This window comes from Venturia canescens, chromosome 10 (assembly GCF_019457755.1).
Source record: "Venturia canescens isolate UGA chromosome 10, ASM1945775v1, whole genome shotgun sequence".
Lineage (NCBI taxonomy): Eukaryota > Metazoa > Arthropoda > Insecta > Hymenoptera > Ichneumonidae > Venturia > Venturia canescens.
In genome coordinates this window covers 18463864-18490306 of record NC_057430.1, presented here as the reverse complement: position 1 = coordinate 18490306, position 26443 = coordinate 18463864, and the positions used below count along the sequence as shown (strand labels likewise).

The following is a 26443-nucleotide window of genomic DNA, read 5'->3' as shown; positions in this document are numbered from 1 at the left end:
AAAAATTATAAATAAATGATAATTTTACGGAAAGAGATCTCCAATATAAATCTTGAGTCGCTTTTGAATGAAAAACAAAAAAATTCTTTGGATCTTGCCCATTAAATACTTATACGTACCATATAGAATCTAGAAAAAATGAAGTATAAAAATCATAAAAATGTTAATTATAAATAATGGGCACGTATAAGAAACGACAAATATGTAGATAGTTTTTCGCTGGGCGATACACCATTTGAATAAATTGTCTCGTTCACACCGAACAATTTTATTTGTTTTTCAATCATTCAAACCAAGATTAAAATAATTGACAGCAAACCATTGAAGTTGCATATTTTAAAGAGATGATATTTTATAGCACCGTATGACATAAAACCGCATTTTAGCCACGCTTTAGCGTGGCTAAAATCTAAAATGCGGGTTCAGGTCATACGGGCAATAAAATAATATACGATACTCGTGAATTAAGCTGCTCTATTATAGCACTTCATGCATGCCGTGCAATAATATGCAGCTTTTAAGTCACACGTATCGTAATGTACTATTTCTTCCCAAACGTACGAGGCGCAACAACTATTTTCCGATCAAGTCTAATTGTCGGTTGAAAAATCCGAGAGAATTATTCGTTATTTTTTAAAGAAGAAACTCCGACGAACGATGTATAATTCAAACGCTTCATATCGATTGATATATACGCGAAGGTGCAAATGAAGAGAGAGAGAGAGAGAGAGAGAGAATGAATTATCCAAACGAGAATATTGTACGATGACAATTAAGGGGTTTTGGTACAGGAGATACAATGTTGCCATGCTAAAAACATAAAAAATTTCAAATGGTTCAGAAATTTACAAAATTTGGTGAACATGTTCTTTAGTGCCAAATTTGACAACACAATTTTTTTAAAGATTTTTCTTCTACACAGTTATCGAGTAATTGATCACTAAAGTTCACGTGTATAAGCATAGCGTTTCCATATATATATAGGTATACATTCCGGGCATAAGAAATCTGCTTTAATGCGTAATTACTCGATAACTAAGTAGAAGAAAATTTTGAAAAAATTTGTGTATTCGCACTTGATATTGAAGAACATTATCACCAAATTTGATCAATTTCTTAATATTTAGACATCTGTACCGAAACTCCTTAAGCAACTGTTTCAATAAATACCCGAAGAACAATAACGAGAGCAATTAATGAGTGTGCGTGGTTGTTCTTTCGTTCCATATATGGTAGGCAGAAGGGAGGAAGGGACGTAACAAAATGTCTAATCGGCGATTTTACCGCTTGTGGAAAGTATTTTATTCCGAGATTTACAACAAAAACTGTGTGTGTGTGTGTGTGTGTGTGTTGGTTTTTTTCATCTTCAACTAGTTAAAATGCCGCTTAAACTTGGGGGCCAGGGGCAGGGGGATATGAAACATTGACACGTACAACATAGGTAATACAAGACGATGGTGGACAAATCAGATATACAATTTTTCTCTCTCAGATATTCAGATGTTCACAGCTGTTCACCTTTGCACACTACTGAGAATCGTTGATCGTTCAAAGCTTTTCTTTCCCCGTTATATAATTTTTTAGCTTTTCTTGATGATTTTTCATTCGTTTTCTTTTATTCTCTTCCACGTTTCATTTTTCCTCAACGTTCCACGACGGATGTGCGAATTTATCTTTGTTTGCTTATGTTTCCTTGAGTCTAGGCCTCGTGCGCTTCCCAGAGAGGTGCTTTTTTTCTAATTTGTTTCCATTACAATAATAATAATAATTAATTAATAATTAATAATAATAAGACTCGTTGACTGACAAGCGAAGCAGCCCAACCTCTCTGGGCAGCCCAAACAATCATTCGCTATTCGTATCACTTCTATAATGATATTATAATTTAGGTACAATCTTAATTATTCAATATTAATGAGAATATTATTAATTATGTTTTATTTTCTCTTTTGTTTCTTGTTTTTGTTGTTGTTGTTGATGTTGTTGTTGCTGCTGCTTCTGCTTCTGCTGCTGTTTGTCTTATTTTTTTTGTTTTCTGCATGAATTAATTATAGGTTTCGTAATTATTATTATTATTATTATTATTATTATTTTATAAAGTCCCTACACTAAGAATCATCTGACATGAAGGAATTTTGGGATTTCAGCTCCTCCAGCGTTTGTATCTGCTGACGGAGAAATAATATCCTGAAACATTCCGCGGTGCAAAGACACGTTTTTTCATTTTTCATTGCTTTTTATTTATGTATTCAATTATCTTTCTTCTTTTTTTACACACCTCTGTTCCTGTAGCGTCGCTTGAATTTCGGTCAGCCTCACGATCGACCGTGCAGTCTTGAGTTCAGCGGATACTCGCGTACACTGTAAACTGCCCATTGTGTGTGCCTCTTCGCTGAGCTTCTGAGCCTGCATCGCAATGTTATTAGAAAAAAAGAAAAAAAACAAATCTTATTAAACGGAAACATTAAAAATTTGAACAACGATTGACGAATAAAGATAAATCGATAAATGTTTTTATTTAATTTATTCATTATTTTATGACAATAACATATCATCATAATTGAATTAAAAAAATAAATAGCTGATCAGCCAAGGAATAACTCACTTGCTTCTCCAGGATATCCGCAGGAAAAGCTCGCACGTGTTGCGTCAAATCTTCACGATAATGATTGGCGAGGGAAGGTGTGAGGGAAGGTGTAAGAGGCGGTTGAACTCTCGAAAGTGCCTGGAGACCACCCCCGTTTCCAAGACTACCCAACGATCCCAAACTACTCAATCCTTGCAACGAACTAACACCTTGGACACCAGTACTCCCTCCCACTGGACTTGTTACTGTCGAAAATAAAATAGAATCGGGCATGTCCGTTTTTTGCAACCTTGCATTTATACCGATCACCAACTTTTTCGGTGAAAATCTTACTTGCTGATTTTTCAATCGAGAATTGCAGTAATTCAAAAGTTTCGATATTTTTCACTTACGTTTCCGGGCGTCTACGCAATCCTGAGTCTCTGAGTGCGTTGGAGTTGGTGGGCCCTCGTTTGTCGCGTTACCGCTCGTGTCGACCTTGAGCGGAGCCATAATGTCACCACTGCCGCTGCTGTTTCGCTCACTGCTAGTACTTGACTGCTGAGAAACATACACGGCTGTCAAATTCATTCAATGAATGAAACAAACGACAGAGAAAAAGTAAATTTTTACAGTAATTATTTTTTAACGCAGCGTCCCTCGGTGAATCTTTCGGGAATGAGCCATTGACAAATGAATTTGATTAAATTAATAAAGCGAATGGAATTTATCCCGGATCAAGTTTTTTCTCTGCGCTCAAATCTTAAAAAAAAAAAAAACAATGCTATACTGCGGACTCACTTGTCGCGATAGATAAATCGCCGTTTGTATCGTTTGAAGCGCCTTCTGTGGCGTTATATCGGTTTGCTCTTTGCTACCGGTAATTTGAGATATAAGTCTGGGTAAACTGGCGAGAGAGACCGGAGGTCCTGGGCCAGCGCTACTGTTTACGGGTTGTTGTTGCGTCGGAGAGCTCAATTTTCCGGGTGTTTGCGGTGTCGTTGGTGGATGTGATGTGAGACGAGGTAACGCTGTACGAGCACGAACAAAACAAAATATTTATTTTACGATCTTAAACATTGATTGGCCAACAGAAATTAGTCAGCGGGACAATATTTTTACCCGTAGCAAGGAGGACGGGTCCTTGTGGCAGTGGATCATGAGCACTCGACGTTTGAGTTTCAGAGGTAGGGGTCGAGTCACCCGGTGAAATATCCATGTCCTGTGCCTGACGCTCGACCCCAATTTCTTCTCTGCAGGATTCTCTTTCTCTCTCTCGTTCCCTGTCTACACGATCTTTCTCCCGCTCTCTTTCACGAGCTGAGATCTCCTCCCTGCTACTACCACCGCTGCTACCGCTGCACGAGCCCCAATACTCTCGCTTGTCCGACGAGGTTTGACGCGACGATTTGCCACCTTCGCGAGCATTGCTACTGCTATTCGATCGCGAGTTGGAATGTTTATCATGACCTGGGGAAAAAAAAAGAAAATCAAAAACAGAGCTATGTGTGCTATGAACCCGCAACAACATTTCAAACGATTAACCGTTTAGGGAAATAACAATGGAAATTTCGACAGTCTCCTTGAAAATGGACATTTTTTGAAAGACAATGAAAATTTGGACGCTCGAAAGTTTACTGAAAGACCGAGATATCTGAAAGAATTCACCATAAAAGCACATTGATTACCGAATGACAACCAATCTGAAAATTGTGCGCTGAAATTAGTTTTCAGAAAATTCAATAAGAAACAAATTTCTTCCGGCGATGAATCCAAATCCGGTGCAAATGAACGTGGCAACTTACTTTTTAGATCCAACGACAGTAACATAAAAATGTGTATAAAATTCTTAATGTTGTGATGATATTCAACCAGAGTTTGAACAAACCATATCTTTGTTTGTACTCACTTGACCTGGAAGAGGAATAGTCGTTTGATTGACGTTGTCTACTGTCCACCCTAACTATCCACTCGCGTGGTCTCTCCCACTGTGAGACCTCGGTCTTGCAGTTGTAGTAATACTTCTTGCCCGACGAGCTCATGTGTTCCGACCAGTCGCCGAACCTTGCTGTCCTTTCCATGGCACCGCCGCCCCCGCCTCCACCACCGCCTCGCTCATCGCCTCGCTTGTCCTAAACATATCGTTCTAAAATTTCCGAAATAATTGAATCGTCGGGAAGGGCAGGATGATGCTATTCTTTCCAAAACTTTTTTTCAATTCTCATCGTCGCCTTTTATCCCTCTCAATTTTCTTTTCGTTCTATTCTTGTCTGAGAATTATGAAGAACGTCGAAGAAAATTGTCACTCTGCCGCACTCGGGAAAAATCATTACGTGAATGAATGTTAGTTTAAAAAAAAAAGTTTTTTTTGTTAGCACGTTGTTTTTGGCGAACATGGGATATTTTCATTTTTCACGACTCAATCTTTACACACCTGCTGACAGGAATTGTGTGCTGGTTTTCTCTGCGAAGACGAATCCCTCGACGAATTCGATGATAATTTTATGGGATGCAATATCTGCTAATGGAAAAACAACGTATCACGCGCGTATAATTTTTTCCGCATTATTTTTATCTTTGAGAATAATGTACGAATCAAGAAGAAGAAGAAGGGATCCGGTCCATTTGTATTTTACTTTATCCAGCTAGCCCTTTTTTATTTTGATTTTTTTTGTGTCGTTGGTAATTAATTTTTTGCATACTTCAATTGTACAATACAATTAATTGAATAATGTGATAAAGCAATTAAATTGTTAAAAATATTGATGAAATAATAAAATAGTGGATCAACGCTCAGTTCTTTGCATCATATTGGATCTTCCAAATTTCAATATTCACGTTTTTTACGTTGCATCACTTTCATTTTCAGAATGTTGGTTAAATCTTACCTCTGTCCCGCTCCTATCATGATTGGTCCTGTGCTCTGAATCCCTGCTCTCACGGCTTCTCTTGTCCTTTGGAGATCGTGCACAATCTACGTACGTTTGAATAAACAAATCTAAGCATCTGTTTGTCTTGTACTGATAGAGTTTTTCATGATAAATAATCAAGTTCACCAGATATCAGTTGAAAATATAACGACGCTGATGTTGTGGCTGACTCGAAATCCCGTGCCGATGGGACGCAAATTTTTCTCATTAAACTAGTATTCAATATCAATTCAATAAATTCCAGTTCACAAAGTATCACGAAGATGGACTGAGAATGATAAATTATTTATTTAAAAAAAAAAAAATTATTTTTCAAGCATTTTGGGTTATACGTTGAATTTATTGATACGTTTCGTAAGTACACGGAATCTTCTTTTTCTATTAGCGATACTCAACGAATGTTTGAAAACGTTATTTTCAAAATTTCTCGTATTTTCTCCCAAATTAACTATCAACAAAGGGTCACATCGCTATCGAAGCTACACGCATATGAATATGATATTGATTTAATATTATCATGTTATTTTTCCATGATTTGCCAACAAATACTGGTGGAATTTAAATAAAGTTGGCCAACCGTTTGACGATGAGCACTAAATTTTTTGATAAAAATATTTTCATGAATTCTCATCTGTTTGCTCTCTACATTATTTCAATAGCTTACATGAATTATATTTTTTTGTTAAGTTAATCGTGAACAGTCGATTAACATTTTTGGTCCCATTTTCATCATCAAAGATCCTTCAAAATATTTGTTACAAATCAAATAAAAATATAAACATACCGGAATACTTGTCCCTAGAGGAGGATAACTTGTAGTCTCTGTTTTCTCTCTCCTTCTTGTACAGTGGTTTAGCTGTATAATTGCGGGGGCTATCTCTCTCCGCTCCCATGCCCATTCCCAAACCTCCTGCCGGACTGTAGGAGTTGCCATTAGGCGAATCTCGCATCCGGCCCTCGTACCGAGTGTCCGCTGACGCGGCTGCCGAGGAATAGCCACCCTTAGAACTGTTGTATTTCGCGTTCTGAAGCAAATCAAACATAATTACAACAAACTCATGATTAGTATCTTCAAGAGGAATTAATTCTACAAAGAATTATGGAAGCAGGGTCCCTTAATGTAATGAACAGAATTTCTGTACATTTGTATCCCTTTTGGGTGAAGAATTCCAAGAAATCTTCTCAGGGTTCTTTTATTGATCTTGTTGAAGATTGAGGTTATGGCCAAGTTATCTGAATGAATGATCATTGCAATATTTATATTATATATATCCATGTATTCCATGGTTCGAATGATAGAAAGCTGAGCCATACACGTGTCAAGTTTCAAATGCAATTAACATTGACGATATCAAATATTTTTTTGTCGTCAGATTTCGTAAAGATTTAAAAAACACTTTGGCATCTATGAAAATCAACGGACTACAAACAAATTCTAACCGAAGAATGCCTAGTGAAATTTTTGAGACGGCAGCATGAAAAGCACAAAATTTATATAAGATCATTGCCAAATTGATATTCTACTTTAATATTAAACTTTTTTAGGGACATTCTACAACCGGCAAGCGTTAAAAAGATTTGACAAGTTATTTTTTCTCCAACGCACAGGTAGACAATTAGAAACAGGTTATTAGTAAATGTAAAGAATAAGCAAGAGAGTCGGTGGCAGGAGAATACAATAAGCTGAGATCGAACGTTTCTTAATGCAAAAAAAAAGATTTTTGTGAGGTTTTTTGATGACAAGGAAAAGTGGGAAAGTTCATGTGTACTGTTAATTACGTTTGGAAGAGGGAGAGAAGAGAGTGGTATAAAGGATAAATGTAGGACAAATTTTTTTGTGATTTTGACGTTTGAGAATAAACAATAGGAGAAAAAAATAAGCATAAATGCAGATTTAGTGACGGGAAAAAAGCGAATTATCCCTTCTCTTGAGCTCCGCGATTTCCGGATGGACGATTTCGATATTTACCTGATAGGGATGGGCCTGATGCTTTTCGAAGTACCTGTAAGCATAGGATGACAGAACGATTATTTCATGAGTATTATTTAGATTGGAAAAGGGATCGGGGATATTAGAATGAATCTGTTCTTTTTTGTCACGGGGGAAAAAATGATCAAATGGTGTAAAAGAGAGAGAGAGAGAGAGAGAGAGAGAGAGAGAGAGCGAGAGTGAAAGAGAGATTGGTGTGTATTGTAAATTCCGCGGTATAATAGCGATTGAGAAGCGAACGCGGAGGGACGGACGTACAGACGCCTAGGATAAAATGTTGATCAAAGACTTGTAAAATTTACGAAGGCTTAGAATGAGGATGATGAGAGAACAACGAGAAGGAAACGGAGGATCGTGAAACAGTGTAAGTGTGTATGCGTGTGAGGTTGCTCGGGTGTCAGGGGGATTTAGCGCGGGGGGGGGACTTGTATATTTTTTTTTGTTCGGATTTTTTTCTCAGAGGTTTTTTCTTTTTTTTAGTGCTTTCGATGGAAAACCCTACCCATCGCTGATCCTTTGTGGTTTCCTCGCATGCATTACCATCAATGCCGGTGTCTGTGGTAAATTCGCGCCCTCCGAGATTTCCTTTGAGCTTCGTCAATGTCATAAAAACAACATTAACGCTTATTTAACAGTCAACTTTCTTACTACCCGGACGCCATGTCACATACGTGATCGGCCCCTGGCGGTCTGCTCGGACGTGTTACGGACGTATGAATTCGCGACTGCGCTCACTCAACTGACCACCAAGAAAAACCTAAAAGCTATATACCCTGCATCCTTTTTTCTTTTTTCTCATCAGGACCGTAACCAACAAATACACTTTTTCCACTTTACTTTCTTATTTTCTAATTAATTTTGCATTTTTCTCTAATAATTCGTTTTCCGTCCATTAAAAGCTCTATTTTTCATCACAATCGCTCGTTCAATAATGGATTAGTACTTCGAGCTTATTGGCGGGAAATTTAAACTTCTCAAGCATGGACGTATGTTAAATTGCGCAGAGAATGAATTCACAGTAGTACGAATAACAGTAAATTACGCACAGTTGTTTCATCAAGTGATTGAAATCGTTTATCGAATATTAAAATATTAGGTCGAAAAATAGTTCAAAAAAATGGCAGGTTGTGGCAAAAGTTAAAAGTATAACAGAGCAAAATGAGCGTTCGGAAATTGTCAGTCACGCACTCACCTGGCTATATGTAGTATTCTTCATTCATAATACAAAGACACGATTAAATAGATATTATTTTGGATTCCACATAATTGCAATTTGTTATTGATTAACTTTGGAAATTGATGAAAATGTTTGAATAAATAGAACCTTTATTTATATACGGCCCTGATCATCTATTACAAATGTCTAGAATCACGTCCTTCGAGGATCGTTTTTTTCAAGTTTCGACATTAATATGTGCTTTTTCGTAACGACGAAAGATCGTAAAAAATAAAAATCTTTGAGCTCATTGTGTGATCATGCAAGAATAATGAAGAGGGATTAAAAAAGTGTCTTAACGAAAACCATTGAGAATAAAAACAAACGGTCAATTATCAAAAAGGATTGTGGACATAATTTCATGGGTATGAATTGTTGTTTAGCACGTCCCTAGTAGCACATTTCAAAAGTGTGCCAAAAAATTATCTTAATGGTATACAAATGTCCGCCAAATTGTTAACTTTCGGATAACTTTTTGGCGGACATTTGTATGTATAACCATTAAGATAACTTTTTGGCACACTTTTGAAAATTACTACTAGGGATAGAACGTTTGCAACTTCGATTTTGTTTTTTCTAATATTTTTAAATTTTTTATTAGAAATATGGAAACTTCATTAACAGAAATACATCCGACCCAAGATCAGGGCATAAGTACCTCTCTCCTGCCTTGCACCAATGGTCAGTTGGATAACCGTTTTGTCAATAGGTCCAACAGTGATTCCATTGATAATTCCATGTTGTGGGCAGATAGTTTCGACAATGATATCAAACAAGCTGTTGGCAAAAGAAGCTACCACATTCTTCATCATTTGCTTGATCTTTATTTAAGGTAAAACTATTTTTTTTTTTTTATTAATTTGCATTTTTGCATCCAAACAATTTTGTTAATTGCTCATTGTCATTACTCACAAAAGAGATTTACAAATATAGAAACGACTGATCTGTTGATCTGCTGAAAACAAAAAACATAACGCTGTTGAATAAAAAAAAATTTACACAATCGCAGATTTGAATAAATGATTTTCACTATCAATCTTAAATGCTATAAATTCAAAATATATTAATCTAATTGATCCTACTGAGCATAATTAGAGTCAATTATTATGAGCGATGAATTCGGACAAGATTTTCACAAGTTCTACAGTTCTGAGAATTTGTTCTAGAATTCCATTAAATTAACAACAGGTTAATAAAAACGTAAAGAAATTCTGGATAACACGGTTAGTTTTAAATTATTCTTCTCCTCAGAAACGTTACAAGCGACGCGGTTGCGTCCAGAAGTCATTCGCCTGTTAAATTCAGAGATCACACTCTGAAGGTTCTGATGTTTTTCCATTTTTTCTACCATGACGTCAAAGATGTATGTTGAATTTTCATGTTGAATTCGAGATTAACATTTTATGCCTGGATTGTACTCTATTTAAATGAAAAACTTTTAATATTGAGTTGTATTCAGAAGAAAAGTTTTTTTTCATTCCATCAAGTATTGTATTTTCTATGCGGAATAATGATTTTTATGGTCTTCATATTATTTTTTGTAGGTGGTGGCTGATCATAATTTCTATTTGGATAAAATGTCTGAGATAATTGAAATTTACGTGGACACAGAATTGCGAGCAAGCAAAATATCAGATCCCGAGTCTTTGCTACAAATTTCTGCCAAATTGATCTCAGCTTTGTATATTTATCTGGGTGAGTAGAAATTTTTAAACAATACAAATTTTGAAGAATCTCCTTTACCGTATTCCTTCATGTATTTTGGTTTTCTTTAAACGATTCTTTTAGATAATTCGGAGGAACACGTGTTGAGAGTTTTGTTTCGAATGAAAGTGCTCAATAACATGTACAGCAAAATTTACCATTCGATTTTGCGGTAAGTAGTTTGAATAGAGCCTCGTCGCATTTGGTACTTTCGTTGACCATTAATTTATAATTTTTTTTTAAAGCAAATGTTGCACAAATATGAACGGGAAACCAGAATTGTTATCAGAAGTGACGTACGTCCGTTATTTATTTGCTCTAAAACTGTGGAAAAAAACATGCGAAGATCCTGAGCAAAGAAAGCAGATCGACGAATTAGCATTAAAGATTTTAGGTCCGCGTATACCAAACAGAGGCATCGAGGTGACGAAATCCTTGCCTTTCTTGCGACATAAAAGCAGAACTCTCAGGCTTATGAAACAAAATTCCTTTGACCTGAGAACAGCCTGTGAGGATTTTATCGCATTCGAAAGACGTATAAACGCGGCGAGCTTATCGAGGGACGGGATCGACTACAATCCATAACACGAGGAGGCTCGACTCTTCTCGAGTTCCTCGGGTGGTCGAGCCTCTGTTTCTTTGGCCAAAAATTGTGCCAGTGCGAAACGTTCGAAAATTCCAGTGCCCAGATTGAAACCGGGCGAGATAGTATTAATCGATCTTTCGGATGATCGATCAGAAGAGAAGAGAACATTGAGCGAAGAGGGGGCGAAGAAACGGCGCGAAAGAATAGCCAGAAGATTGGAATGGTTGAAAAAAATGAAAAAAGTCAATTTGCTTAAAAGTAGTGACGCACAATCGAAAAACACGGGAAATCGAGTGGAAATCGCTGATGCTCACAGTACGAATTTATATGAAAGTCCCGGGCCGGCCGCTCAAGTTGAGGACATGAGGGAAAATCAAAACCGCGTCGATTCGACGGTTGTCGCCGATTCGACTGTGGATGATTCCCCATTTCGACAAAATGCTTTTCACAGCAAATCGGAAATCTTCGCCATTCCACCGGAAAAATGTTCTTCGAACTCTCAGAACAATGAGATTAAAATTCATTGCGGGGCTTTATGGTCTTTTCACAAATCTTCATATAATAATTTAACGAACGAATCTTCGGAAGAGAAGAATTGCATCGATAATTTCGAGCTCGACATGAACGATGAGTCGGTAATTATGAATCGGGTGAATCATAACGATAATATACTCGAAAGTATATTGAACGGTGACATGGGTATTCTCGAAGACGATCGATCGATATTCGAAAGTTCCTCGACCAGTCCCAGAATGATCGTCAACGAAATCGAAGAAAATTCTAAAAACGAAGATATCGTCGATTGCCTCGTCGATTTTCGTTTACCCAGCATCGATTCACCGCCCAATGATTCCCTTTATTCGAGCGTACGAAGCGTCGATCCACGCTTAACACGAAAAATTCCAAGTATCGATGATAATCCCACGATTATGAGCGACCTCGATAACTTGGATATTTTCGTTTCTCCCGGTGGTTCTTCGACATCGGGAAAGCGAGATTCCCTTTTGAATGGAGCAAAGAACGAGCTCGTCTCTAAAAGAACGAGTCTTGATACGAAAGACGATAGCACCGTGACGAAAGCGATGAGTACTCTCGAGAATGACGACTCTTTCAACAGATCGAGACGTGAAATATTCCAACATTCATTCATGGACATCAATGAAAGTACTGTAGAAACGGGAAAAAATATTTTTCACAATGAGGAAAAGCACGATTCGTTGAATATCGATGATTATAAAAAAAACACCGAGACGAGAAATGATTCGAGTGTCGAACCCTTATACTTTTCCGAAAGTAACATTCCTGCTATCGAAAAAATAGAACAAACCACGAAAGATCCCATCATTTCCATTTCAATATACGAGAATTCCCGATGCCAAAACCAAATTTCCAATTTGACGAAACTCTCCAACGTCTCTTCTACAACTGCCTATTACGAGTATCTCCTGCTGGCAAAAAAAACGAACATTCTCGACACGAAAGATCAACCGATTGTTCCATCGCCAGTCATGATCCAAGTTCCTCAAGTTTCCAGTCCCGAAAACGTATCCGCAATGAAGAAAATTCAAGCTGGACAGCAGATTTGCAACAATCACGAATTTCCTATGCCACAACAACCAACTTCCGGAAGATCCCTCGGAGTTGCCAACAATCGGGTCAGCAATGAAGACTCACCACCGATGAAGAGGCGAAAAGAGGTGAATTCGATCGTGTTTTTTAAATCTTTTTTTTTTTTCTTGATTTTACAACGAACGCACGAAAATCTTCAACTGTCGCTTGTTTGAAATCAAAAATCAAAAGGAAGCTACTGAAGAATAATTTCGCGTGTATAGAAAAGAAATTTTTTATTAGTCCGCGTTCGAATCTCCGCTAATGAGCAAGCATAAAATTTCGTTCTTCGATTCGTTGTTATGAATCGCGTAGGTTCAAGGTGAGTCTTTCCGTTATATAGGAAAAAAAACGACTACGGTCATTTGAAAAAAATTCCAATCCACTCTAACTGAATTGAGAAATATCCAAAGAAGCTGTTTTTTTTTCTTCTCACCGCAGGAACCAAGCGATTTCAGGAGCTGAAATGGTTGACATCAAAAGCCTGAGTCTTGTTTACATTCTGGAGAAGAAACAACGCGTCCATGAAAAATCATATGGATGTCCTTTCGTCCTTGAAGAATGAAAGCATCCGTAGCCAGGAGGATGAGGCTTTGATCGATTGGGGTATCACGGATACAGAAGCCCCAAACCACATTTTATATACTACTGTCCGTAATTTAATTAAAATTACTAGCACCTTCCCGTCGGTCGGAGCCGACCTTATTATTCTTATCTACCATGTAGTATTGCTATTCCTCTATTTATATTAAAAGTGTGTAGTACCTAAAATTTTTAAACACGCGAGTTATCTTCGGTCTGCGTACGATCAACTTTTTTTCCTTTATTTTCACCATGCTTAATTCTGGCTATATAAAACACAATATTGCCGACGACGAACCAAGTGATTCGGAATGTATGGAGAACAATTGTCAATACAGTTTCCGTCGTTCAGTCGAAAGTGTTCCATGGAAAGCCACGTACTCGTAAAAATATATGGTACCGTACCGAAGAGGATGTTTTTTTTTTTTTTTTTTCAATTTTATAAATCTATCTCAATAATTTTAATCTTCTAATTTTATAAAGCGAAACCCAATATACACGGAAAAGCCTGTGATTGAACCTGACTCCGAGATTTAGCTCCTTTTTATGCCGTATTAAAATTTGAGATTTTTATTTAATATTATTTGATGAAATTCGGTACTTAACTGCTGATGATAATGAGCAACAATATAGTAATAGAAAAATATACATTTTTTGTTTAGAGTACGTGAAAAACTGGATATGTAGATGTCAAATGTTTCTTTCTCTGACATACAAGCGTTCGTAAACGTTAAAATATTTCTATTAATACATGGGATACAAAAATGAATGGAGATTGAATCATTGAACCGATCATCAGAAAATCCTCAAACTCCATCACGCGTACGTTATAATGGATTTTTTTTTTTAATATTCTAAAAATGGACTATTTTCTCTTAATGACGCCTTGAATATTTCCTGATTCGAATCCAATTCGGAGGTAAATATCAGTTTGATCGCCTTCGCAGAACAATTGAAATGAGTGAACATTATTTTCATTCATTATTGGCAGATTCTACGGTAAATGATCACAATTTCAAAAGCGTCGGGAGCAAGTCTCGGGACATCGCAAATTCCGATTTCGCAAACGAACACTTAGGATTCGTATTGCGAAAATTGTTTTATGAAAATTCATAAGATCTTCAATTAAAATATGTAAAATGTTTCGTTACACGCTGCGGCTAATGAAAATATTTTGTTTTCTTTCGAGCGTGTTTATTATGTAATATTTTTTAGTTTTACTGGTGTGCGTCGTCGACCAGTTGATCATCGTTCTATTGTTCACCGGCACAGTTTGTACGGTATATAGGTATATAGGGTCGTCGCGGTTCAATGGAAAAAGTGTTTTGGAAAAAGCAGAAGCGGCGGAAGGGGGGGGAGAGAGAGAAATAATACGCGGCAGGGGCGTGCGACGACGATGCGCTTGCGCCTCGTAAAACGATTGTACATATAGCACAAGGTGGTATAAGAGCGTTATTCGTGCGGGGTGTCCGGGCGAAATCCGAATTCGTTCACCTCGTCTCTCACATATTCTATTCCGTGAAGCTGCGGTGTAGTTTTTTAGCCCGAGTCCGCAGTTCGGTTGCGCGTTGTGAGTCACAGTTAGTTATAAGGAGACGAGCCGCCGGAGAACACAACCATCGATCGACCGATAAACACATGCCAAAAAGCTCGTAAAATAAAAATAAAAAAAAAAAAAAAAAAAAAAAAAAAACTCGTCGCATCTTAGAACGACGCTTCACGACTTTTCAATCGAAACGTTTGTTTTTTTATTCCTGTATTTTTCCATTCCGAATCGTCTTCCAATTTCTTGGCAATATTATTTCCGTGTCGTTGAAGGAAAAACAGGAACAGTGTGAAAAATTGTCGTTTGAGCTGAAAAAAGTACGAGTGATAGTGAAAAAAAAAACAGCAGTCGCGGGAGTATTTGCGATCACCGCACCCTTGGTGCTTTTGTGTAATTTAAAAAATGGTAGAACAAACGAAATAGTAACGGGAAAAAGAATAAAAATAGTAAGGCGCAAGCAGGATATCGTAGAATAATAGTTTCGAAGAATTTTGTGAATTCGAAGAGCCGAAAAATAAGAGTCACGTGGACGGGCAATGAATAACAAGAATTGTGATGGCGGCTCGTACCGGTAATCGCTATATTTGTTGTTCGAGTTGTCACCGATTGGGAGGAAGAATAAATTCGGAAAATTGCCTTGGTTCGTTTACTACCACGGGAACCTGAAATAATTCGCGTCTTTCGAATTAGACTCTCGTTACGGCAATGAATTCGCGCACATGAAATTGATCGCCCACAATTTACGATGAAGAACTGCGAGTTTTGAGGTAGAAATTGCAGCATAGATTAACAGAGAAGATAAGGAAAAGAAAGCATTTTTCGTGGTTCGAGAGAAGACTTCTGGTCCTTTGGTTATTTTCGAGCACGATGATTCCGGTGAGTTGTCATGTCGTATTTGTCGTCTTATCATACGAAATCCTCGCTCGAACAAACGGTCGCATTCTGTGTTGGGAATAATGGAAGAGAAACAAAATCGAAAATAGCGAGTTATGCGATGAAAGAGAAATTTGAGAGCCAGAGAGAAACAAAAATTTGTCGCGGGTGCGTTATTCGGGAGTTATGAATGTTCTATAAGGGCGCAAAAGCGTATATGAACGGTTAACCCGAGCCAATGAACTCGATAACGAGTATCTATATACGCGCGCGTATGGCTGGTTGGGTTCGCGTGAGAGGAGATGAAAGTCGTGTTCGCAGACAAAAACATATCGATTGTATCCTAGCGTGCACGACGATCGGTCCCGGTCCAGTCTCCCCTCCCTGCCGCACTCTTTTTTAACGTACCCTCGCCCCCACTGCCAATCTCATTTCATTATTCTCCCTTCGAAATCGACGAGATCGTCCCAAAACATTTAGTTTTCCCGCGGGAACGTTTGTAAAGCTATATATACCAAACGTTTGTTAAGCAATCGATAGATTTTAGTTGAGTTGACATTTTTATCAATTTTTTTATTTTATCTCCCAATAAAATCGGGCTCGGAGTGAAATTGGATCGATACTATTATATTTTCGTCGGTGCGTCGAGAGCCTCCACTCTCACAGGATCGATCTTTTCAATGCTGGTTACTGCCCTCGCGCGCGCTCCGCATTTACCGCTAGCAGGCGAAACGCTTATCGTTATTTCGGAACAGTCTCCTTTCCTTTTTTGTTCATTAAAAAAGAAAAAAGAAAATGATATATAAAGAAACTTGGTATGTGGCGAGAATTTGACAAGACCCCAGGAGCATTATGAAATTCTTGTATTTTCTCTCTTTTTTTTCCTTTCGATATCGAATTTTTATGAAGAAAATCGATAATTAATTTATTATTTGGATCGAGGTTATGGGTGGGAGGTAGCAGGAGGGTTGAAGGATGGAGAAAGCGGGATAGCGGGGTGGTGGTGGTGGTGGTGGTGGTGGTGGTGTTGATCCCGGCAAAACTTGTTCAATCGATACAGCTTGCCTCGCTGCTCTCGTCGTCTCTAGGGACCAGCTTCATTCCCACGGGTTTTCCGCTCTCGTCGGTTCATATTCTCCAACTCGATGTCGCCGATCTTTGCGCTTCGATGACACTCGACCAATTCGCTCTTTCAGCTATCCCCTTCTATATACCTTTCCTGACAGGCCACGAGTCTCTCGAGGCCTGTTGCTCGTACTACGTCGCTCTCTCTCTCTCTCTCTCTCACAGATTTGCCAAACCTGCTTCGTCGATAAATAAAATGCGTCAAGCTTTTTGCCAAATTCCGACTGACACACGATTCGCGTATTGTTTTCATTGAAAAACTCAATTTCATTGTTTCACTTGTTTTTTGATGTTTTTTTTTTTTTTTTTTTTTTATCCGATGGAGCATAAGTATATAACGAGCTTTCCACTTTTTTTTTTTCCATGGGAACGCAGTTTCTGCACAGTTTAATAGCGCGACCTCAATTTCATAATTTTCTTTCATACTTATCTTTATAGTCTTGAACACGCGATTCGGTTTTGCGAAGGAACGTAATTGAGGCAATATTATTACGCGGGAGCCTCCCTCGCGCCCTTCGTGCTCTGGCTCCCTGCTTTACCGCTCGTGTCGCACCGCGCGGCCTCGACATTTTATCTTCACTTTTTATTCAGCTCGGGCAATTATAATCAACGGATATCAATTATCTAAATTAGCGCCGATTATTAATCACCCAGATACTCGCTCACATTTATTTCATCAAATATTTTATTCGATTTCTCGTATAGGTCGTCAACGCAACGGCGTTGCGGCTCTTTTCGATTTTTAATGCGAATGCGAATCATTTACGTTAGAATCAGCAACTTATTGAAACAACGAAGAGCATCGTTTCCAACTACGCTTTGTTTCCGTCCTCAATCTTCTCATTTCGCGTCTCTTTCTTTCTCCAAAGAATCGAGTATGGATATTCAAAGTGAATTGATGTGAGCGGATACTCTCCCCGAAAGCGATGTTGATTTTGATGAAAGACTTGAAGAAACGAGGTAAAAACACTCGTTTTTAACGTCAATTTTTACGAGGCGCGGGTATATCGTACGCCGAACGACCGAAATAATTCACAAGACTGCTTTATACTCGCGCGTCAGGATAATAAATACCGCGTGCCTCAAATTTCTATTTTCTCCCCTTCTTCATAAATATTCCTACCCAACGTCCACGTTTTTTGAACGACGTGACGAAGAAGAAGAAGAAGCAGCAGCAGCAAAGAATCGATTTTCCTACAGAGTGATTCACGAAAATAATTTAAGGGCTAGAACAATTAAATCGCATCGCCCGGGTTACATCGATCCTGCTATATTATCATTATTATCATCAACGATATTTTCCGCTATCGACTCTACTTCGCGTTACTCGCGTATATATTCAGCTTCCACATTGATCCCCTCATCCGAGCATTTCATTTTGTCGGTATAACAAACGCACAACACAGAATATTGAAGACAAAACAAAAATTGCTCCTCATTCCTCCGCCGTTCATCTTCTTCGAACGAGATTTTCTTCGTGACTTTGCTATATATACCAGATAGAATACACGTTCGAAGCTCATAAAAATTTTTTTTTTTTTTATTATTATTAAAAGAAAGAAAAATAAGAAATTTTGGAAAAAGGAAGAAATTTAAAGCGAGTATTCAACATTGGATTGAAATTGAAATTTCACCAATTTTTAAGGGATTCCCCAGTGTGCCTCAGGAAAAATAATTTTTTTCTTAAAAGAAAAAAAAAGCCTGTTCTCAAACTTTGATAAAAAGCCGGATATTATTTTCTCAAGTATCCCGTTATATTTATATACTTGGCTACTTTATACGACGAAAAGTTTCTTCCTCGGTCAATAATTCACCTCGTCGACGAGCTCTGGATTTTCTTCTCTTCTTATAACCGCCAGAGCTCTGCGCGCTCAGCGAAGCAACAAGTCAATCTTCGTTTCGTTCATCCGCACGGGCTGTAACGATTGAACTATTATTTCGATATTTATTCGCTAATTATTCGATTTTTTATTGCGAAATAAATAATGAATTATAACGATATAAATAATTGTCAAAAATGGTATGAAAAATGGTAAAAAAAAAAAAATGTAACGTATATCGACCCATTATAGATCGTGATTCGAGTATGAATATCACGATGGCGGGAAGTTTATCAGCGGTGGCGTCGGCTGTAACGAAGACAGCGACGACTACGTCAACGATTAGCACACCGGTGACAACAACTGGGGGAACGGAACGAGGATTAGATTTAACGAGCACCCTCGCTGGTCTACTCGAAATGGGCGTGGGCGTTGCGGTGGATCGAACAAAAAAAACGTTCGCCGATGATCTCGACGTTTCACCGGTGACCTTGTCATCGGATTGGTCGAGAGTCGCTCGTCTTTTGCTCTTAGCGTCGCTCGCCGTGGTCGGTAGCGTTGGCAATGTTTTCATGATATCCGCAGTTATGGTCGAGGATCATTTGAAAAAGCGAGGTAAGCCGAAGATTCGAGATGATATAAAGAGATTTTCATGCATTGATCGCCGCTCTCATTATATATAACAGGAAACGCGTTCCTGGTGAATGTCGCTCTGGCCGATTTGCTAGTTACGGGTTTGGTAATACCAGCCTCGGCCATCGTGATCCTTGCCGGACACGAGGAGTCCTTGTCAACCTGTAGATTCGAATGGACACTCGAGGCACTTTGTTTTCTCGTGACGATTCTCACTCTGGCGACTATAGCGATGGAAAACTACGCGAGATTGTGTCTACCGGCGGAGAGGTGAGTTTTAAACGAGCAACATATGCGCCCACAAATTAATAAGAAATAATACTTGAACGAACGGATGAATAAACATTGCGGACAGTTATGCGGCTCTGACAACGAGCCGAGTGACGGCAACGACGATGGTCGTTTGGGCGATAGCGGGAACGGCGGTTGGATTGCAATCGTCCCTCGATCTTGGACCAGATTTTTGTAGGCGTCGCTTCAACGGGATCGCGACCCAACAGATCGTCGGCGTTTCTATTTTGGTAGTTTTTCCGGCCCTCGTTACAATATTCGTTTACACGAAGCTGGTGATACGCGTACGTCGGGCTATCGGAGGATCGTTCAAACCCCCGATAGCCTTCTCCTGGGATTACTCCTTGACCAAAACCAACATATGCAGCTTCGTGCTTTTCGCCGTCTTTTGGCTACCGTTTGGCAGCGCGATTTGCCTTAGCGCCGTACGACCCGTCAGTGCTCGAGTCTTGTACAATCTCGCCTGGTTCGCCCTCTGTAAGTCTTGTTTCAACAATTTGCTATATTGCGTCGCCGATCGACACTTTAGAAACGCATACGTCAAACTCTTTCATTATTGCTGTTGCAAAACTACGGTCAGCTTCTCGCGCAGACCTCGAGGCGAAGGCACTCGATCTTCCGGTGATGTCAAACTTAGGGTTCACATTATTCACTCCTATGCCAGTCCAGCTTCCTGCAGACCCACCGTCGCTCGAGTCAATGGTCGCGATGGCTACGAACTCTAATTTATTCCTCTTTTATTTATTTTTCCCCTTCGCTATATACATGCTTCCGCCGCGTTCCGCAGTTATATTATTCCCCCTCTTCTTCCTCGGCCCATTATATTCGCGGCGCCTTTCCATTCTTTTCAAATTTTAGTCCGCCTCAGGACTACATGTTCCCAACATTTTTCATCATTTCAAAAACACACTGCACGACTTTTTTCCCAAATTTTCGCTTCGTATACAATTCTCATATAGTATTCTGATTCGCGCATGATTCTATATATTCATTTTTAACAAATTTATATTTCCTCCAAGTATTTTGCGCGAAAAATCAAACATTCAGTTTATTTTACTCAACGATCGATCGCTCGGAATTTCCTTTTCAACAACAAAAGTTCAACGAATCTTCTCATTCCGTCCATTATCGCAAAATACGCAAATTAGTTTTTTATTGCTCTTCCACATTTTTTATATATACCTATAATTATCGAACCGAGTCACAAAATCTTGATTCGTTCGTAAATCTTTTATTCGCGTTCGAACTTTCCGAGAAAGATTTAATAAAAAAAAAAAAAAAAAAAAAAAAAACATTGCGAGCAATCGTTTTTTATAACGCGATTGGTATATGAGTGCGAGTGTCGCGGAAGTTATATATTCATACAAGTTATTTTCCGAAAGTCACGCTCGTTTTCGCGCGTCAAATCGTTGAAGAATAATCACTTTTTTTGAAATTTTGTGTTTGAAAACAATATAAATATCATACAATATATAATCGAAAAAATCGCAAGTTGTTTGGAGAAACGTGACTGCACGACTCGCGATAAAAAAATGGTAGATCAATGTGTAGGTATTGAACGTCGAGCAGTGTATTATACATGCCTTCTGTCAAACTGTGATGACATTCTCTCGAAAAATTAATCCTTCATGATATATGTATATATACTTGATACGTATTTGTTATTTTTCAAATAGCTTCAATGATCGTCGATCGATGACGAATCGTCTATATTAAATTCGTTTAATAAATTTTCCTCTTTTAGTCATTACGAGACTCTCAAATAAATACACCAATGCGAGTTTCGTGTAAATCGTAAATTTTATTCAAACGATGCGAATACGATCGGTTTTATTATTTTGAATTTTTGTCTTGTGAGAAGAAAAGCGCACCGATTTTGAGACTGATATACTCTCACGCACTATTACACGGATTATTGTATCGAGTATTATAAAAATCGATATATGTGTAAATAGTACATATATACATATGTATTATGGTGTTTTAGTCGTCCATACAAAGTCTGGTGTTCGTTCGTCGATTTTTTCGTACAAGTAGATAAACTCGTATAAATGTTTGTGTGAAAAAAATGATGAAATTCAGATACATGGGACCACGAAGTTTCAAACTCTCTCGAGTCTATGAAATTAATAATATTATTCCTATCATGGGATTTTATGTTGTTATTATTATTATTATTGCAAGGGACTCTCGATAACGCGCATGTTACCTCTCGGCATCGTTAATTCTTCAAATCGTAACTCTTTCGCAGTATTGCGACATGTTTTTTTTTTTTTCATATTTATCGCGGCTTTCGTCATCCTTTTTATTTATTTCTCCCCCACATTTTTCAGCAATACTTCTTTCTATATTCGTTTTATTTTTTGTTCGAGTTGAGGGAAGATAATTAGAGTCGAAGGAGCATGCACGCGAGCATAGTTGTACATATCATAGGCGAAAAATAGTACGTATATATCCGTAGGTCGTTGTAAAAAATGACAGCAAAAACAAGAATTGCATTGTACGATGGCATATGCATTTTGTAAAATTAAGTTTACGTTTTATGAATACATGTAGGTACCGATACGCATTTATCAATATAGTAGCGGATATATGCGTGTATATATAATGATAGCAGATCGAAAAAATTGTATTTTTGTTAGATTTCTATATTATATTTAAAAGTCGAAAGTTTATTTTGTTTGTTTTTCAAGTAATTTAGTTTGAAAGTAGAATACCCCGAGATCTGGTGCGCACGTGTGTGTGTGTGTGGGTGGGTGGGTGTGTGTGTGTTCGCGTGTGCGCGTGGTACCTACAATTATTAAAATAATCATTTCCATCAATATTATATATATATATATCGAACGAATCGATTAACTATTTGATTTTGTAACGGTATCGCTCCGACAGCAATGTTTTGTTAGCCATACGCGCGCGGCTCTTGGATATTTCGAAAATGCCTATAACAACGAGCTTCGAAAAACAGTGAAAATTCGTGCTTCCGCGACTATTTATGGAAGGTTTGTTTCTTCCTCCGACAAACTCAATGATGGAAGAGCACAAATAATGTCCGCTGCTATCTTCATGATCTTTACCTCTCTTATTCGAGTAGCGTGTGGTTGAGCTCGTTTGCTAAACGCTTAAACATTCCGATATTATAATAGAGCGAGTTCGGTATTATTTGAATAAAGTATTATTTAAGAGGATCATGAGCGCGCGCATTTTCGCCAATTTACCAAACAGAGATATGAGTCTCATTATTTATCTGTTTTTTTCGAACGACGAATCTTTGAAATCGTTGTATCTATTTATATATACCGAGGCAACTCCCGAGGACCACGAACTCACAATAATATTTGGACGTAAACAAAATCAATGATGCTGCAAACGCAGAACGAAAAATCATATAATAAAATAGAAAATTCTAAATGTATGCGAGTGTTTAATCCGTGTCGTTTTCGCTGTTGTTCCACGTGAATAAAACAAAAAATGTACGAATCTTTCGTAAAACGTGCTAATAACTGAACTGAGGATAAATGGACGTGGAAAAAAAAGGAACAAAAAAAAAGAGAGAGAGAGAGAGAGAGAGAGAGTAAAAAAACAGCGGTCGAAATCCGCGTTATGTGTCTATTTAAATAAAGTGGCTGTTCAAAAAAATATCAATACGATAATATTTGTAATCCATATAAATATAGTGGAATAATTGTTTTTATTTGTTTCGTCCAAATGTAAAAAAAAAAAAAAAAAAAAAAACGTGCATTTCCTTGAACGTGCGAGGAAAATACGAATTTGTTGTTATAAATTTGATACGAAAGAAAATGTATCACGCGTCGCGAGACTCGTTTCTACGTTTCTTACTGTTTATTAGCAATAATTATTTCTTATATGTATCATTGATTGCATTGGATTGTAGTGAGAAAATAGAAAATCCATAGACGAAACAACAAATATGTAAATAGTAGAATGTAGATGGTAGCCATTTCGCATAAACGAGAGGGAAGAAAAAAATTTGGGATTCCGAAAGATTGAAAAATACTCAAAATTATGAATACTAACTATACATTTTCTAAAAAAAAATCTTATACGTGTTGAATATTTTATTGTGATAATCGTGTAAATGGGAAAGAAATAAAATGTGTTTCGATCGAAAGTTAGCAGGTTCTATTGAACGGAATTTTAAAATAAATGGTTGTATACATTTTTTTTTCAACTATGTTGTATAAATCTTAGTATTTGATATCTCGATGTATTTTCAATTATAATTGCTGTCCTCTCGTTTTTTCAAATGCAACACACATACTCAATTTTTTTTTTTTTTTGAATATGCATACATATAAATTATCGATCATTGTCGCACTACCTATTGTCATCGGTGTAGATTTTATAATGTTTTAATAAAGAGAATTTGTTTTTACAGGAAATCGATCCATGTTGGTTCAGAGGTAACTATATATATATATATATATACGAATGTGAATATTTCTTTTGAGAAATCTACTCTGCTTGATTTTTTTTTGTTACCAGAGATATACAAATAATAAAAATGTTTTTATTTAATAAGCGTGTCTTTTGCATTAATTCATTCCAAGTACCATGTGAGATTCGAGTCTTTTTTTTTCAAATCGTATATATTATTGCCCTTTGCTTCGCCGAGATCCACGAGTTCCGTTTCGCAAAAAAAAACTGCGCCGACAGCGAAATATTCAGCCGCGGGAAAGCGTTTCTGCGTATTTCCGGCATTCAAAAGACTGTTTACCATCGGTTGCTGTCTGTTCAGTGTATTGTATATATACGCGCATATATATGCGATATACATTTTACCGTATATATAACCTCAAAAACGACGATTTGAGTTTGGTGTCGCGTCGTTTTTGATTGTCCGGATGAAATGTACTCGCTACAGTAAATTTACTTAAAACGAGACTCGAATAATTTTATCATAGTATCTTAATTTGTCGTGCAAATAACAAGGTGAGTGAAATTTAAGCAGAACTGGGCACGAAAGATCGAGAACTTGGACTTGTGATCTCCAATAAAGTCTGTTTCTATCTCCGGATTTTTTCTATTTTCAAGCACGCATTTCTTCTGTCATATATACCAAAAAAATTCATCGGACAGTGTTCGTATTAGTTATCTGCGTGAATAATCGAGTTGATTTATTTTGAGGTTATGTTGATATGCAGCGTTCACGTAAATTTTTTTGTTATATACGCGTATATTTATTTTCTAGAAAGTCATTCTACCTCGGAATCCCACAAAGCTCATACGCTATTGATATTCTTTGGAAGTATGGATCCAGAATTTTTGTCACGGCTCATCCCACAGAGTAAGGAACAAGCCAGACCCGCTTGCAGAAAATGCGGTTACGCCGGCCACTTGACGTATCAGTGCAGAAACTTTATAAAAGTAGATCCGAACAAAGAAATAGTTTTGGATGTTAGCAGTACAAGCTCGGACAGCGACGAGGAATACGTTACACCATTGACGGAGCTCCGTGAAAAAGAACTCGAATTAAGGAAGTCCCTGAAAACCGCTGAAAAGCAAAAGAGTAAAAGAGCCTCTAAAAAAACAAAGAAGCGCAAAGAAGAGAGATCGAGAAGCTCGAGTGATTCGGAGAGCGGGAGCACGGATAGCCACGAGGAGGAGAAGAGAAGCAAAAACAAACGAAAGAAAAGGAAGAAAAAGTCTAAGAGCAAAAAGCACAAAAAGCATAAAAAGACAACCTCGGATTCGAGCGACTGAATCGATATTAATTGAAAGAAAAAGGTAATTCTGAAAATAGATGTAGCGATAATGGGAATAACAACCGGCTCTAGATTTTTCAGTGCATTATAAAAAGTAATTTCATATTTTTTGATAACTTAACAAATATTTAAAGAAATTGTATCGGAGTTTCTAGTTTTCTCCATCGACGCTGTCGAACTCTGGAATGACGTTGTTAAACATATCCCGTGTGAAAGATGTAATTTTTTTGTATTCATACTTTACGAATAAAGTAATAATACTCTATTTTCGAAACTATGCGTTTTTTTTTAATTTCACCGCTCAATGTCCCAATTTCCAGATGGGAAATCAATTTGATAGCGACAGATGGTGAAATTATCCAAGTCTTACTCGATCGAATCAAGTGCAAAAGAATTACGTCAATCGTTTTTCTTGGGAATTTTGAATTTTCAAAGTTCATTAGAAAAGTGAACGGGGGAGTTTTAGCAAACTTTCTACTTACACATTGATTTTTTTCGTGCTCTCTGACGACCGCGACTCCATATAGTGCACACGATGATTTTCAAGTACCGCACGTATTGGAACGCCCCACGTGGGTAAAATATCCATTAATATATCGATGCAAAAAAAATTAAAAAAAAAAACATTCATTGGTGGTTCGTAAACAAACGCTTATAATGCAAGCAATGAAGAAGATACTCATATTTCTTAAGTTTCAGAATGTAAAAATAGTTAGGGGTTACGGTTGATTTGACGGATCAATGCGATGGCTAGGATTCGAAGTACAAACCTGGCAGAAGTTTATGATCGTGTATTTTTTGGCGTTTCGATAACTCAACAGGTCTGCGGTAATGCCGAGTGTATTACTTGCGTGCTCACCATATTCCCCTTGTACTCTTCCATCATTTATTACGTTGCAAAAAGAAGGTCAAGTTGAATTCAAGTCGTTCGATGATCTTAACAAAGTCGGCTAATTCACCTATAAGCATATAAACTCGATTTATTGTCAAAAGCTTTGAGCCTTTTTGACGGACCTTTAAAAACTTAACTATACCCTTAGTCGATTGGATACCGAACAAAATCAGATCGATGCACAGCCTTGTTTTTGAAGTGAAAGTTTTTCCTTTGTAGTCGCGGCAAAAGATCACCGTATCGTGCAAGCGTTGATAAAATAATCCTTTACTTAAACAGCGGTGGGATTATTCAACGAGAAATGTCCGAACGACTTTTGTTCTTGGAAAAGGATCATCGAAAGATTCATCGTCCGATG

The 26443-nt window shown here is 37.6% G+C and overlaps 3 protein-coding genes across 10 annotated transcripts; 2 read left to right on the top strand and 1 right to left on the bottom strand.

Moving 5' to 3' along the window:
• Positions 1-1278: 1278 nt before the first annotated feature.
• On the bottom strand, positions 1279-8215 carry wcy (WW domain-containing adapter protein with coiled-coil wacky). 4 transcript variants are annotated; one of them, XM_043429868.1, is made up of 12 exons: positions 7989-8215; positions 7466-7499; positions 6281-6521; positions 5455-5540; positions 5001-5087; positions 4476-4698; positions 3689-4036; positions 3368-3597; positions 2980-3127; positions 2606-2832; positions 2279-2406; positions 1279-2187 (listed from the first exon to the last, which is right to left on the bottom strand). In XM_043429868.1, the coding sequence occupies exons 1-12, from the start codon at positions 8027-8029 to the stop codon at positions 2109-2111; spliced, it is 1872 nt and encodes a 623-aa protein (XP_043285803.1). In that variant the 5' UTR covers positions 8030-8215; the 3' UTR covers positions 1279-2108. The 4 variants fall into 4 exon arrangements, with proteins under 4 accessions (XP_043285803.1, XP_043285804.1, XP_043285805.1 ...); XM_043429869.1 differs by having other exon boundaries at positions 2980-3124; XM_043429870.1 differs by having other exon boundaries at positions 5001-5084.
• Positions 8216-8854: 639 nt separating this feature from the next.
• On the top strand, positions 8855-23599 carry LOC122416821 (melatonin receptor type 1B-A-like). 4 transcript variants are annotated; one of them, XR_006262177.1, is made up of 7 exons: positions 8855-9067; positions 9327-9534; positions 9954-10065; positions 10247-10397; positions 10491-10578; positions 10652-12922; positions 13042-13951. XR_006262177.1 is itself a non-coding variant. In XM_043429872.1 (7 exons), the coding sequence occupies exons 6-7, from the start codon at positions 11226-11228 to the stop codon at positions 13063-13065; spliced, it is 1488 nt and encodes a 495-aa protein (XP_043285807.1). In that variant the 5' UTR covers positions 8855-9067; positions 9304-9534; positions 9954-10065; positions 10247-10397; positions 10491-10578; positions 10652-11225; the 3' UTR covers positions 13066-13951. The 4 variants fall into 4 exon arrangements, 2 of the variants coding, with proteins under 2 accessions (XP_043285807.1, XP_043285808.1); XR_006262176.1 differs by having other exon boundaries at positions 9304-9534; XM_043429872.1 differs by having other exon boundaries at positions 9304-9534; positions 10652-12689.
• A 141-nt stretch (positions 23600-23740) lies between these two features.
• Positions 23741-25467, top strand: LOC122416822 (protein SREK1IP1-like). 2 transcript variants are annotated; one of them, XM_043429874.1, is made up of 2 exons: positions 23741-24420; positions 24680-25467. In XM_043429874.1, the coding sequence occupies exon 2, from the start codon at positions 24739-24741 to the stop codon at positions 25189-25191; it is 453 nt and encodes a 150-aa protein (XP_043285809.1). In that variant the 5' UTR covers positions 23741-24420; positions 24680-24738; the 3' UTR covers positions 25192-25467. The 2 variants fall into 2 exon arrangements, with proteins under 2 accessions (XP_043285809.1, XP_043285810.1); XM_043429875.1 differs by lacking the exon at positions 23741-24420 and adding an exon at positions 24431-24568.
• The last annotated feature ends 976 nt before the right edge of the window (positions 25468-26443 follow it).